This window comes from Coregonus clupeaformis, unplaced genomic scaffold (genome assembly GCF_020615455.1).
Source record: "Coregonus clupeaformis isolate EN_2021a unplaced genomic scaffold, ASM2061545v1 scaf0418, whole genome shotgun sequence".
Classification (NCBI taxonomy): Eukaryota; Metazoa; Chordata; class Actinopteri; order Salmoniformes; family Salmonidae; genus Coregonus; species Coregonus clupeaformis.
In genome coordinates this window covers 227,501-243,237 of record NW_025533873.1, presented here as the reverse complement: position 1 = coordinate 243,237, position 15,737 = coordinate 227,501, and the positions used below count along the sequence as shown (strand labels likewise).

Here is a 15,737-nt window from a genome sequence, read left to right as displayed (position 1 = left end):
CTACTCTACTCTACTCTAACCTGCAGACTACTCTACTCTACTCTAACCTGCAGACTACTCTACTCTACTCTAACCTGCAGACTACTCTACTCTACTCTAACCTGCAGACTACTCTACTCTACTCTAACCTGCAGACTACTCTACTCTACTCTAACCTGCAGACTACTCTACTCTACTCTAACCTGTAGACTACTCTACTCTAACCTGCAGACTACTCTACTCTACTCTAACCTGCAGACTACTCTACTCTACTCTAACCTGTAGACTACTCTACTCTAACCTGCAGACTACTCTACTCTACTCTAACCTGTAGACTACTCTACTCTAACCTGCAGACTACTCTACTCTACTCTAACCTGCAGACTACTCTACTCTACTCTAACCTGCAGACTACTCTACTCTACTCTAACCTGCAGACTACTCTACTCTACTCTAACCTGTAGACTACTCTACTCTACTCTACTCTACCCTGCAGACTACTCTACTCTACTCTACTCTAACCTGTAGACTACTCTACTCTAACCTGCAGACTACTCTACTCTAACCTGTAGACTACTCTACTCTAACCTGCAGACTACTCTACTCTACTCTAACCTGTAGACTACTCTACTCTACTCTAACCCTGCAGACTACTCTACTCTACTCTACTCTAACCTGTAGACTACTCTACTCTACTCTAACCTGCAGACTACTCTACTCTACTCTAACCTGCAGACTACTCTACTCTACTCTAACCTGCAGACTACTCTACTCTAACCTGCAGACTACTCTACTCTACTCTAACCTGTAGACTACTCTACTCTACTCTAACCTGCAGACTACTCTACTCTACTCTAACCTGTAGACTACTCTACTCTACTCTAACCTGCAGACTACTCTACTCTAACCTGTAGACTACTCTACTCTACTCTAACCTGCAGACTACTCTACTCTACTCTAACCTGCAGACTACTCTACTCTACTCTAACCTGCAGACTACTCTACTCTACTCTAACCTGCAGACTACTCTACTCTAACCTGCAGACTACTCTACTCTACTCTAACCTGTAGACTACTCTACTCTACTCTAACCTGCAGACTACTCTACTCTACTCTAACCTGCAGACTACTCTACTCTACTCTAACCTGCAGACTACTCTACTCTACTCTAACCTGCAGACTACTCTACTCTACTCTAACCTGTAGACTACTCTACTCTACTCTAACCTGCAGACTACTCTACTCTACTCTAACCTGCAGACTACTCTACTCTACTCTAACCTGCAGACTACTCTACTCTACTCTAACCTGTAGACTACTCTACTCACTCTAACCTGCAGACTACTCTACTCTACTCTAACCTGCAGACTACTCTACTCTACTCTAACCTGCAGACTACTCTACTCTACTCTAACCTGCAGACTACTCTACTCTACTCTAACCTGCAGACTACTCTACTCTACTCTAACCTGCAGACTACTCTACTCTACTCTAACCTGCAGACTACTCTACTCTACTCTAACCTGTAGACTACTCTACTCTACTCTAACCTGCAGACTACTCTACTCTACTCTAACCTGCAGACTACTCTACTCTACTCTAACCTGCAGACTACTCTACTCTAACCTGTAGACTACTCTACTCTACTCTAACCTGCAGACTACTCTACTCTACTCTAACCTGTAGACTACTCTACTCTACTCTAACCTGCAGACTACTCTACTCTACTCTAACCTGCAGACTACTCTACTCTACTCTAACCTGCAGACTACTCTACTCTACTCTAACCTGCAGACTACTCTACTCTACTCTAACCTGCAGACTACTCTACTCTACTCTAACCTGCAGACTACTCTACTCTAACCTGCAGACTACTCTACTCTAACCTGCAGACTACTCTACTCTACTCTAACCTGCAGACTACTCTACTCTACTCTAACCTGCAGACTACTCTACTCTACTCTAACCTGCAGACTACTCTACTCTACTCTAACCTGCAGACTACTCTACTCTACTCTAACCTGCAGACTACTCTACTCTACTCTAACCTGCAGACTACTCTACTCTACTCTAACCTGCAGACTACTCTACTCTAACCTGCAGACTACTCTACTCCTCTACCCTGCAGACTACTCTACTCTACTCTAACCTGCAGACTACTCTACTCTACTCTAACCTGCAGACTACTCTACTCTACTCTAACCTGCAGACTACTCTACTCTACTCTAACCTGCAGACTACTCTACTCTACTCTAACCTGCAGACTACTCTACTCTACTCTACTCTACCCTGCAGACTACTCTACTCTACTCTAACCTGCAGACTACTCTACTCTACTCTACTCTACCCTGCAGACTACTCTACTCTACTCTAACCTGCAGACTACTCTACTCTACTCTAACCTGCAGACTACTCTACTCTACTCTAACCTGCAGACTACTCTACTCTACTCTAACCTGCAGACTACTCTACTCTACTCTAACCTGCAGACTACTCTACTCTACTCTACCACCTGCAGACTACTCTACTCTACTCTACTCTAACCTGCAGACTACTCTCTCTACTCTACTCTAACCTGCAGACTACTCTACTCTACTCTAACCTGCAGACTACTCTACTCTACTCTACTCTAACCTGCAGACTACTCTACTCTACTCTAACCTGCAGACTACTCTACTCTACTCTAACCTGTAGACTACTCTACTCTAACCTGCAGACTACTCTACTCTACTCTAACCTGCAGACTACTCTTTCAGCCTAGGTGTAAAGTGTCCACTGGGGCTGTGGGTGTGTCTGTGTGTGAAAGAGAGGGCTACTAGGCCGAAGCCTGCTCCCAGTGAACAACAGAACAACACCCCCACCGCTAGCCAGCTGGTTAGGGGCTAGGAGTTAGGGTGCATCACGTGAGGAGTGGCGTAAAGCCAATGAGTGTGTAATTAACACGCCTGGAGCTGGAATAGTGCTGTACAGTGCCTGTAGTAAACTCCTGTATGTCTGTTTGTTTGTTTGGGTGTAGCAGTTAGCTAGCTAGCTAGCTGTGCTATGCCAGTTAAGACTTCTGAGTTACACTGACCGCTCTTCACTACACACCAAAACCAGGTGGAAACTGTGAGCCCTGACGGTTCAAACTCCAGCCCCGACCTGGCCACTACCGCTAAACTTTAAAACGGGAGGGGGGGCTCGGCTGTGTTCTGTAGGCCTCAGAAAACATTTCACATCTTCCATTTGATTTTCCCCTCATTCCTTTTCCTCCTTTTCTCTTAAAGTCGGTAGAGAGAGAGAGAGAGAGAGAGAGAGAGGGGCGTTTAACCGGTTGGTGAGTGCAGCCAGCAGCGGCGTGACGTCGGACCAATCAGATCGCGCGATTCCGAAAGTTTACCTTTTATGGCTCGAGCCGGGCATCTGACCGGAGATAAAAACCACGCGCCCACCGGGTCCCGGTTCACTTTGAGCGCAGTCACCGGCGGGATATAATTAACCTTGAAACCGGTTTCCTAACATCGACAACCCCTCCCCCCCAAACCAAAAGGTAAGATTAACGACAACATCTCAAGTATTTAATGGCGTAGTTTGACGACAGATACAAAGTAAACACGGCTCTGGTTGCATATTTTAGATGATTTTAATACGGTTTCTGACATAGATAGCGAGGACATGAACCACGAGGCTCTTTGTATGATTTTGAGGTAGCTAGTCCGACTGACGTGCTGTTTTTGAAGTAATGCACATGGATAATTATCTTCAGATGTGTTGACTGAGCATGTTTCGGCTGGCTTTGAAACATGTTAACGTTTTGAAATGGGAGATGTAGTTAATGGGGCGGATATGCGTCTCGCAGGTGCAAATGCGTGACTTGTTAGGTAATCAATAACCGGTTGACTCATACTCTTCTACAACGGTCACCTGCATGAAACATATATATATTGTCGACATATTCATGTATTAACTGGTTATTTTACCGGCCGTTGGATCCCCGGTAAAGGGGCTCTAGGACTGGGGTCTTTGTACTTCCTGAGGCGGGGTGCGACCTAGTTTATCCTGGTAGCTAGTTAGCTTAGCAGCATGTTAACACCGCCCTTAATATAATAATATAATAATTATTATTAACACCGCCCTTCAGCCTCCACACACAGTTAGGGAACTGGACGTTGGACCCACTAACGTTACTGGCCTGTTGTACTAAGCCGTGCTGGTCATTATAACTTGACCGGTTAGCTAGCTACCTCACCAGTATTTGGGTTGTATGGACGGGGGCATGGTCGTCTTAGTCCCTGAGCGGTTAGTCAGTAACGTTAACGGTAAACCGGCCAGCAAGGGAGGAAGGGTTGTTAAACTTCATCTGTTATCAAGGTGTGGCCAGCAGGAAATGGCCTCTCGCCAGGCAGTTTTTTTTTAACAGCACTGGTCTGGCAGTTTGGTTAACGTTAGCTGCATAAAACTGAATTAATAATTCTGGCGGAATAGTTTTTGGTTATTCTCATTGTTGGAGCCCCTCTAGCAGTAATCAAGCTTTTGAAGGGAGTAATACTCGTATTGCATATTGAAAGGAAGTGGCGAGTTTTTTTAAGCGGTTCATTCCAAGTCATGACGCACATTTAGTCAGATTCCGCGGTCGTCTTGTGTTCTCGGTTCCGTTTGGGGTAATAAAATGGCGGGGCGGGGTGGGGGGAAATACACTTGGTAGAGGGAGTGGTCACGTCCGGGTTTGTAAATGTCAAAATGTTGCTTTCTGCTTGAAACCTTGTCGTTCTGGCCCTGCGCACCGCAAAGCTGCTGAAACTCTCTCAACATGTCCTTATATGGTAACATCAGAATACAGCGTCGCCTTCCCTTTGTCTGGCGGAGCGGAGGGCGCGGCGCGGCGCGGTTTCCACCTAGTGGCCAAAACACTGTAATTGCACCCTGACAGGAAGTGACGCCTTCTCGTCACAAGGGCCGCTGTTGCGGAAGTGTTTCTAAAGGGTTGACGCTCTTTTCATCCAACGTTTGGGTTTCTAACAGTTTTATTTTCCGTCCGTTTTTTTCCTCTTTTCTTTTTGTAGTTCAAAATGGAAGATGAAATCGCCGCACTGGTTGTTGACAACGGATCCGGTATGTGCAAAGCTGGATTCGCCGGAGACGACGCGCCTCGTGCTGTCTTCCCCTCCATCGTCGGTCGTCCCAGGCATCAGGTGAGGACCGAGGGTTTTACCGGAAATGTACCCGTTATTATTACAAATGCACAAATGTAAACAAACCTCACTAGATGGGCTTTGGAACATACATTTTCAGTTAAACATTACGAATTGTTTATTTGATTTGACTGTTTACCTTTATAATTATAGGCCTAGTGACTAGAATATGGGATGGGATGCTCTCATAGTTTTGATCACATCCCTGAGAAGTGGGCTGCTTACAACCGGCCCCAACGCACGTTCTCAATGTATTCAGACTCACTATTGAGCGCATTGCTTAGTTTAGTGTTTGTGTGTATATACGCTAACCCTGTATCTGTCTTCAGGGAGTGATGGTTGGGATGGGCCAGAAAGACAGCTACGTGGGAGACGAGGCTCAGAGCAAGAGGGGTATCCTGACCCTGAAGTACCCCATTGAGCACGGCATCGTAACCAACTGGGACGACATGGAGAAGATCTGGCATCACACTTTCTACAACGAGCTGAGAGTGGCTCCAGAGGAGCACCCCGTCCTGCTCACTGAGGCCCCCCTCAACCCCAAAGCCAACAGGGAGAAGATGACCCAGGTATGTCACTCACCACCTCTTCCTTTCCCTTTTTACTGTTCCTCCGTTCTGCCCCCCGATCTTCCTCACGCTCTCCTCCTCCTCTCCTCCAGGACCCCCCTCTCTCTTCTGACAGCTGATTTGTCCCGTCTCTCTGGAAGGTGCAGGTCTTTCTCCTGCCTGTGTTATGCCTCGGCACCCTGCTGGCTTTAATGATGACTGATTATGGGCGTATAGAACAAGTTGCAGCACTTTTAAAACGATTTACGTTATTGATAACAATAAGACGGCACTCTGCTAGTTGGATTTTTTTGAGTTACTGTTACAGCAACACTAATACTACAGCGGTCTGTATTGACCTACACTGACCAGTAGGAATGACTGCTGTGTTTCTGAACAGTTTTTCTCTCCACTAACGTTTCCCTCGACTCACTATCGCATGTTGTGCTGTGACTACTGTATTCCTCCAGCACCATGTCTCCACCCCCCTCTACTGTATTCCTCCATCACCATGTCTCCACCCCCCCTACTGTATTCCTCCATCACATGACTCCATCCCCCCCTCTACTGTATTCCTCCAGCACCATGACTCCATCCCCCCCTACTGTATTCCTCCAGCACCATGTCTCCACCCCCCTCTACTGTATTCCTCCAGCACCATGTCTCCACCCCCCCTACTGTATTCCTCCATCACCATGTCTCCACCCCCCTCTACTGTATTCCTCCAGCACCATGACTCATCCCTCGCTCCTCTCTCTCTCCTCTCCAGATCATGTTTGAGACCTTCAACACCCCCGCCATGTACGTGGCCATCCAGGCCGTGCTTTCCCTGTACGCCTCTGGCCGTACCACCGGTATCGTCATGGACTCCGGCGACGGCGTGACCCACACGGTGCCCATCTACGAGGGCTACGCCCTGCCCCACGCCATCCTGCGTCTGGACCTGGCCGGCCGCGACCTCACGGACTACCTCATGAAGATCCTGACGGAGCGCGGCTATAGCTTCACCACCACGGCCGAGAGGGAAATCGTGCGCGACATCAAGGAGAAGCTGTGCTACGTGGCGCTGGACTTCGAGCAGGAGATGGGCACCGCCGCCTCCTCCTCCTCTCTGGAGAAGAGCTACGAGCTTCCCGACGGACAGGTCATCACCATCGGCAACGAGAGGTTCCGCTGCCCAGAGGCCCTCTTCCAGCCCTCCTTCCTCGGTGAGTCTCTCTTTTTTTAAACTAACACTCTACAACAGCCAATCGGATCAGGCCGACGGTCTTGTGAGCCCCCGTCGTGACGGCCGTGTTGTCTCCTCTCTCTCTCCCCAGGTATGGAGTCTTGCGGCATCCACGAGACCACCTACAACTCCATCATGAAGTGCGACGTTGACATCCGTAAGGACCTGTACGCCAACACGGTGCTCTCTGGAGGTACCACCATGTACCCCGGCATCGCTGACCGTATGCAGAAGGAGATCACCTCTCTGGCCCCCTCCACCATGAAGATCAAGGTTAGAATAACTACTGATAGCTGCCTGTCCACAACAACAACTAGGGGCTGATGCCAGTCACCCAATCTGATGTCCTGCCCTGCCAATACCAGTATTACCTCACACCTGCTAGGCTTAGCCTCCAGGCCCCTTTATATAGAAGGCCGGGACATCCGCTGTTACAGTAGTCTAATACAGTAAAAGTTATCCAATTCAGACCTTCCAACAGCAAAACAATGCACAACTTTAAGTATCCAGTAGAGATGATCCAAGTCCTGTCCCTTACCTGTTCCTAACCTCATGTCTCTGCTGCCACCGTGTGGTCAGATTTTAGTACTGCAGTCAAAAAGCGTGTTAATCTAACCCAGTGTCTCTCTCTCCTCTCGGTCTCTCCTCTCCTCTCTCTCCTCCAGATCATCGCCCCTCCAGAGCGTAAGTACTCTGTGTGGATCGGAGGCTCCATCCTGGCTTCTCTCTCCACCTTCCAGCAGATGTGGATCAGCAAGCAGGAGTACGACGAGTCTGGCCCCTCCATCGTCCACCGCAAATGCTTCTAAACAGACTGTTCCCCCATCCCATACCGACCCGACTACCACTTCAGCTCTGCCACAAGACACACACCCCCCCCGGAGGGAGAGGGCCGCAGAGTGAGCCCAACCCAGCTTCTCAGTCTCATTGGCATGGCTTCTGTTATTTTGGCGCTTTTGACTCAGGATCTGGAGGAGAGAAAAAAAACAAAAAAAAACAACTGGAACGGGTGAAAGGCTCGAGTAAATTGAGGACCCTGAGATTCTACAACCATGCAGCTGAGGACTTTAAAAAAAAACAAACAACACATGTACATTCTCTTTTCTTTCCAGTCATTCCAATTGTTAAACTTTTGTTCAGAACAGGTATTTGCCTCTGTGAAGGCTGTCCACTCCGACCCTCCTGCCACGGCATACTTTAACATGGGGTAGTATGGCTTGTATGTACATTATGTCACGATGTCGTCTGGGTTTTTTTTTTTTTGTACTTTCAGCCTTAAAGTCTTGGTCCTGTTTAATTTTTTGTTTTGTTTATGCAAATGAACCCGAGCGTGACCTCTGCTGGAGGGGGGTCAGAGGGGTGCCAGAGGGACCACCGTGGGGGCCAACTTGTACACTGACTAAAACTCCCAATAAAAATGCACATGTGTTCTGACATGACTTCCTGTCTGAGACTCCTTCCTACCTGTACTGTTCAATGTTGTCTGGGTGGGGTGGCGGGAGGCTTTTTGGTGTCTGGGAGTATTTTTAAAGTTGTGTAACTACAAGGGGGACCTGGGTAATACGGGGTGGGTTTCAGTCGAGGCTCAAGATCCTGAGTGGCCCTGCCAGAGACCGGACTTGAACCCCATCTTAACATCTCTTGGAGACACCTGAAAAATGGCTGTGCAGCAACGCTCCCATCGAGCAACGAGGGTTAGAATAAGGCTGTAACGTAACAAAATGTCGGGGAGAAAGTCAAGGGGTCTGAATACTTTCCTTAGGCACTGTAAATAGAACACCATTTCTCTCTATGCCTATTCTGACCTTGGGAGTTTAAGCATGAGAATAGCACGCTTTCACCTACTGTTAGGCTAGAATAAATGAAGGTGTGGTGGCGGAGGTATGTTAATATTGGGACCGTGACTTAATTCCCCTCATCGTTCTACCACCTTTTATGCTTGAGGAAACCATGAATAAGGTTTAGCGAACCTGCCTGTTCCAAGTGGGGGGGAAAAAGCATATTTTTCCGAATAGGGAAAAAAACTGCATTCTCTATGCACTGCAATTTTACAGATTTGATTATAAATAGCTGTGCTGTTACTCAAGAATTGTAATTGTCTTCATCTGTGTGGATGAAATTTGGAGACCCAAGCAGTAACGCTGGGTTGATGTCTGCGCTTTAGAATGTCTCATATGCCCGGGCTTTTCTCCCATTTTTTATTATTTTACAGTTTGTATCATGTTTAAATATTAGCCGCTATCGGGGGGAGCCACCGTCCTGAGGGTCGCTCAGTATTACTGGATCATGTTTGGCTAACATTGTGCAGTAATTTGGGACACGTTGCCTATTTGAATCATTATGGGACTCAGACTACAAGTAGCTGGTTAAACCTGGTTCACGATCACTGGACCGTTGTCATTCAGTTCCATGATTAGTGAGAATCAGCGTCGATTTATGAGATTATTGTTCAACCCCTATTGTACACTTTTGTTTTTACCCCCCACATTCCAATATTTCATGGATTGAACTTGAATATGACAACTTTCAGGATGAGTCAAACCACTGTATTTTATTCATCAATATATTTAGGCGTAAAGGCTTTCCAACCCGTTTTTTTTCTTATTCATACATACTTTGATAACCCTACATTTTGTCTAAATAATCTACAAGATCGAAGTATTTTTAAATCTACCAGTTGGTGTTGAAACGGAGACGAATATGCATAGATGGCTTTCTTTCATTGATCTCTGTACTGTGAACCCGTTCACTCCATGTATTCCAGTGAGTCTGTGGACAAAATTATAATTAAAAGGTACACCGTATTTAAAGGGATGGCTTAAGCTAAATGTACTGAAAACCCCCCATTGAATGAAAACTCCACGAGTAAAATCTGTCGGCAAGCAAGTGGGAGGGTTTTTCAGCGTTGGATGAAATGTATTCAGAACGCCTGCATCTGTGTGTTTCCCAACAGATCAGTTAAGGTGTGTGCAACACATAGCAGACTTCTGCTTCAGTTATCCTATGAATTATACTGTATATGCCTCTTTGAAATACACAACAAGCTCTCACATAGTCCCATTGGTGCGGCGCACAAATTGGCCCAGCGTCGTCCGGGTTTTGTCCGCATGAAATCTTTTGTTTGGGCCGTTCAACTAAACATCCTAAAATGTCAAGAAATTACGTGGCGTTTTTGGTGTAACAGTAACGTTACACTATGCTATTATATTGGCTTCTGTTACGTAGAATACTAATGAAATCAGTGCCCAAGATGTCTACCTCGGTCCGCTAATACAGGACTAGTAAAGGCCCAGTACAATACTTTAGTGAAACAAATGGAAACTAAATGTATTTAAGTGTTTACCAGCATTTGTAACTTGACTCTGATAATTATCTGTACAAAACAGTTAATCTGATCGTACTTATCGTACTGATGGTCCTCTGTAGCTCAGCTGGTAGAGCACGGCGCTTGTAACGCCAGGGTAGTGGGTTCGATCCCCGGGACCACCCATACACAAAAAAAAAAATTCTGCACGCATGACTGTAAGTCGCTTTGGATAAAAGCGTCTGCTAAATGGCATATTATTATTATTATTACTTAAAAATACTTGCTTAATATATGTTTTCCAGTTTCTTGAAATACTTTGCAAATGAAACTTATTTCTATGTGAAAACTTTAAATGGTCTTCATTCCTTTTACATTTTAGTAGTAGTCCCCTGTAGCTCAGTTGGTAGAGCATGGTGCTTGCGACGCCAGGGTTGTGGGTTCGTTTCCCACGGGGGACCAGTACGGAAAATGTATGCACTCACTAACTGTAAGTCGCTCTGGATAAGGGCGTCTGCTAAATGACGTAGATGCGCTTATCCAGAGCAACTTACAGTAAGTAGTCTCTACCAACTGAGCCACATCACATCATCACAAACCACGTGATGTCTCAATTACAGTATTGTTTTTCTTCATGGTGATGGAAAGTCTACAGGGACAAACCTAGCTGACCAGCCTATGTACAATACAGTCATGTACATTTACATTAAGCGGTTTGTAAGGATGGTAAATTAATACTGAACAAAAAGTGGTTGTTTCCCATGTAAATTGATCAATATTTTTTATTTTATTTGTGATGTGGATGTTTTGTGTGTTTGCCCATAACTTTGCACCTTTTGATGTAAATATTTGAGGACAGGCTTGTTTTCTTTCTGGATTCTATTAGAATGCCAAATGCAGAGAAAGGGACAGGTCAACAACTCTTACAGAAAGGGACAGGTCAACAACTCTTACAGAAAGGGACAGGGCAACAACTCTTACAGAAAGGGACAGGTCAACAACTCTTACAGAAAGGGACAGGGCAACAACTCTTACAGAAAGGGACAGGGCAACAACTCTTACAGAAAGGGACAGGGCAACAACTCTTACAGAAAGGGACAGGTCAACAACTCTTACAGAAAGGGACAGGGCAAACAACTCTTACAGAAAGGGACAGGTCAACAACTCTTACAGAAAGGGACAGGTCAACAACTCTTACAGAAAGGGACAGGTCAACAACTCGTACAGAAAGGGACAGGGCAACAACTCGTACAGAAAGGGTCAAGTCAACAAGTCATACAGAAAGGGGCAACAACTCTTACAGAAAAGGACAGGTCAACAACTCTTACAGAAAGGGACAGGGCAACAACTCTTACAGAAAGGGACAGGGCAACAACTCGTACAGAAAAGGACAGGTCAACAACTCTTACACAAAGGGACAGGTCAACAACTCTTACAGAAAGGGACAGGTCAACAACTCTTACAGAAAGGGACAGGACAACAACTCTTACAGAAAGGGACAGGTCAACAACTCTTACAGAAAGGGACAGGGCAACAACTCGTACAGAAAGGGACAGGGCAACAACTCTTACAGAAAGGGACAGGTCAACAACTCTTACAGAAAGGGACAGGGCAACAACTCGTACAGAAAGGGACAGGACAACAACTCTTACAGAAAGGGACGGGGCAACAACTCTTACAGAAAGGGACAGGTCAACAACTCTTACAGAAAGGGACAGGTCAACAACTCTTACAGAAAGGGACAGGGCAACAACTCTTACAGAAAGGGACAGGTCAACAACTCTTACAGAAAGGGACAGGGCAACAACTCTTACAGAAAGGGACAGGTCAACAACTCTTACAGAAAGGGACAGGGCAACAACTCGTACAGAAAGGGACAGGACAACAACTCTTACAGAAAGGGACGGGGCAACAACTCTTACAGAAAGGGACAGGGCAACAACTCTTACAGAAAGGGACAGGTCAACAACTCTTACAGAAAGGGACAGGGCGACAACTCGTACAGTTCCAACTATTGAATCCTGCGAAGATACTGTTCTTAATTATACAACCACCCTTTCTCGCCAAAGTGGAGAAGCTGAAAAAAAAAGTTTTTTACCCAAGCTACAGACTTCGCTACCACCAATACTAGTAAAGGTCCAGTGGCACTACTTTTATGAAAAAAACGTGTTTCATTTTTTTTTATTAATATATTTTACAATTCTGATTTTTCAGGGAGTGCAGCAGCCTCAGCACCACTACTTCCTGTGGCTGATGTGAAGAGCCTCACAAGTTTGATGACGTTTACCTTAGGCCTGTTTATTTTAGTCTAATATGGCTATTTACTTACTTTTGTAGTTCATCAGAAGCACGCTTTTTGTAAGTTAAGTGAGGCAGGCGAAACCGTCCTCTTCCAAGTTTAGCCCCGAAAGGATTTGAGAAATGTGATTGGTTGAGGACAGTCCTAATGACACTGGCCTACGTCTGGGTCTTGCGTTTGTGCAGAATATCAGATCTCAACAAAGATTGGAGAAGTGTTGAACATCACCACTACCACGTCCTGATGATATATATATTTTCATAAAGCTTGACTACAAAGAGACCGGTTGGAATGTCTGTCTGAAATACGGGACAAATCAACCTTTTATTTTATTAATTTTTTATTTCACCTTTATTTAACCAGGTAAGCCAGTTGAGAACAAGTTCTCATTTACAACTGCGACCTGGCCAAGATAAAGCAAAGCAGTGCGATAAAAACAACAACACAGAGTTACATGTGGGGTAAACAAAACATAAAGTCAAAAAATACAACAGAAAATATATATACAGTGTGTGCAAATGTAGTAAGTTATGGAGGTAAGGCAATAAATAGGCCATAGTGCAAAATAATTACAATTAGTATTAACACTGGAATGATAGATGTGCAAGAGATGATGTGCAAATAGAGATACTGGGGTGCAAAAGAGCAAAATAAATAACAATATAGGGATGAGGTAGTTGGGTGGGCTAATTTCAGATGGGCTGTGGACAGGTGCAGTGATCGGTAAGGTGCTCTGACAACTGATGCTTAAAGTTATTGAGGGAGATAAGAGTCTCCAGCTTCAGAGATTTTTGCAGTTCGTTCCAGTCATTGGCAGCAGAGAACTGGAAGGAATGGCGGCCAAAGGAGCTGTTGGCTATCCTACCGATCCTTGACTACATCCAATTTGCTGAGTAGAGTGTTGGAAGCTATTTTGTAAATGACATCGCCGAAGTCAAGGATCGGTAGGATAGTCAGTTTTACGAGGGCATGTTTGGCAGCATGAGTGAAGGAGGCTTTGTTGCGAAATAGGAAGCCGATTCTAGATTTAACTTTGGATCGGAGATGCTTAATGTGAGTCTGGAAGGAGAGTTTACAGTCTAACCAGACACCTAGGTATTTCTACATTTCTGGTGTTTGAATTTGTTGATAAAATGCGGGACATGATTGTTTGTTTGCGGGAGGAGGGGGACAAAGGGGCAGGACTGTCCCGCACAATCTGGGCTGTGGTCCCCCTAGTCTCACATCAGAATTAGGTTTGTTTCTCAAAACGTCAAATTTCGAAGTGGTTCCAAATTTCAAAGTGTTTAAGGTTAAGGTTAGGGTTAAGTTTAGACATTAACTCAGAATGGTTAAGGTTAGGGTTAAGTTTAGACATTAACTCAGAATGGTTAAGGTTAGACATTAACTCAGAATGGTTAAGGTTAGGGTTAAGTTTAGACATTAACTCAGAATGGTTAAGGTTAGACATTAACTCAGAATGGTTAAGGTTAGGGTTAAGTTTAGACATTAACTCAGAATGGTTAAGGTTAGGGTTAAGTTTAAACATTAACTCAGAATGGTTAAGGTTAGGGTTAAGGTTAGACATTAACTCAGAATGGTTAAGGTTAGGGTTAAGTTTAAATATTAACTCAGAATGGTTAAGGTTAGGGTTAAGGTTAGACATTAACTCAGAATGGTTAAGGTTAGGGTTAAGTTTAAACATTAACTCAGAATGGTTAAGGTTAGGGTTAAGGTTAGACATTAACTCAGAATGGTTAAGGTTAGGGTTAAGTTTAAACATTAACTCAGAATGGTTAAGGTTAGGGTTAAGGTTAGCCATTAACTCAGAATGGTTAAGGTTAAGGTTTGGTATATGCTTAAAATAAAAATCTCAAAAACAACTTTCTATCACTGGATTCAAACATGCAACCTTGGGTACCAGAGGCCATACTTCCAGTGTTGCCAATTTAGCGACTTTGTCGCTATATTTAGCGAGTTTTCAGACCCCTCTAGCAACACATTTTCAAAAAAGCGACTAGCGACAAATCTAGCGACCTTTTCTGGTGTTATTGGAGACGTTTGGAGACTCTGACGTGGTTAGGGTTAGGGTTAGTCCTCTGTAGCTCAGCTGGTAGAGCACGGCGCTAGTAACGCCAAGGTAGTGGGTTCGATCCCCGGGACCACCCATACACACACAAAAAAAAACGTATGCACGCATGACTGTAAATCGCTTTGGATAAAAGCGTCTGCTAAATGGCATATTATATTATATAAAGCACGTATCGTTCTTACTCCTCCCAACGAGCAGCGGGCCCCACCCCCGTCCCAAAACACTCAACAGGCGGCCCAGTCTTCGCTCAGCAGTCCCCCCTCAGCTGCGGTCAGAGCAGGAGATGTTCACCCCTCCGCGTCCAGACTGCAAATGAAGCCGCCGTTGGCTGATGTAAATGTAGGGTGTTTTTGACTCACTTTTTTGTCTCTCCCACGACGTCATTCCTCTCTCCTACAGCGTCCATCACAATTACATGCACAATTATGCTAATTAGGACAGCCAATAGCTACTTTCCTTACTGAGGAGTTGGCAACGCTGCATACTTCAACAGTAGTAGGCCTGATTACCAACAAAGACGAGACCGCCTACAGGCAGGAGGTGAGGGCTCTGGGAGTGTGGTGCCAGGAAAATAACCTCTCACTTAACATCAACAAAACAAAGGAGCTGATCGTGGACTTCAGGAAACAGCAGAGGATGCACCCCCCTATCCACATCGACGGGACCCACAGTGGAGAAGGTGAAAAGCTTCAAGTTCCTTTGCGTACACATCACTGACAAACTGAAATCGTCCACCCACACAGACAGCGTGGTGAAGAAGGCGCAACAGACTTGAAAATCACTGGCCACTTTAAGAAATGGAACACTAGTCACTTTAATAATGTTTACATATCTTGCACTACTCATCTCATATGTATATACTGTATTCTATAATATCTTAATAATGTTTCCATATCTTGCACTACTCATCTCATATGTATATACTGTATTCTATAATATCTTAATAATGTTTACATAATCTTGCATTACCCGTCTCATCTGTATATACTGTATTCTATAATATCTTAATAATGTTTACATAATCTTGCATTACTCATCTCATATGTATATACTGTATTCTATAATATCTTAATAATGTTTACATAATCTTGCATTACCCGTCTCATCTGTATATACTGTATTCTATAATATCTTAAT

The 15,737-nt window shown here is 44.9% G+C and overlaps 1 protein-coding gene across 1 annotated transcript; it reads left to right on the top strand.

Annotated features, from left to right (window-relative positions):
• Nucleotides 1–3,397: 3,397 nt before the first annotated feature.
• LOC121555985 (actin, cytoplasmic 1) lies at nt 3,398–8,365 on the top strand. The gene is made up of 6 exons (XM_041869852.2): nt 3,398–3,508; nt 5,022–5,150; nt 5,480–5,719; nt 6,468–6,906; nt 7,018–7,199; nt 7,592–8,365. The coding sequence occupies exons 2-6, from the start codon at nt 5,028–5,030 to the stop codon at nt 7,733–7,735; spliced, it is 1,128 nt and encodes a 375-aa protein (XP_041725786.1). The 5' UTR covers nt 3,398–3,508; nt 5,022–5,027; the 3' UTR covers nt 7,736–8,365.
• Nucleotides 8,366–15,737: the final 7,372 nt, after the last annotated feature.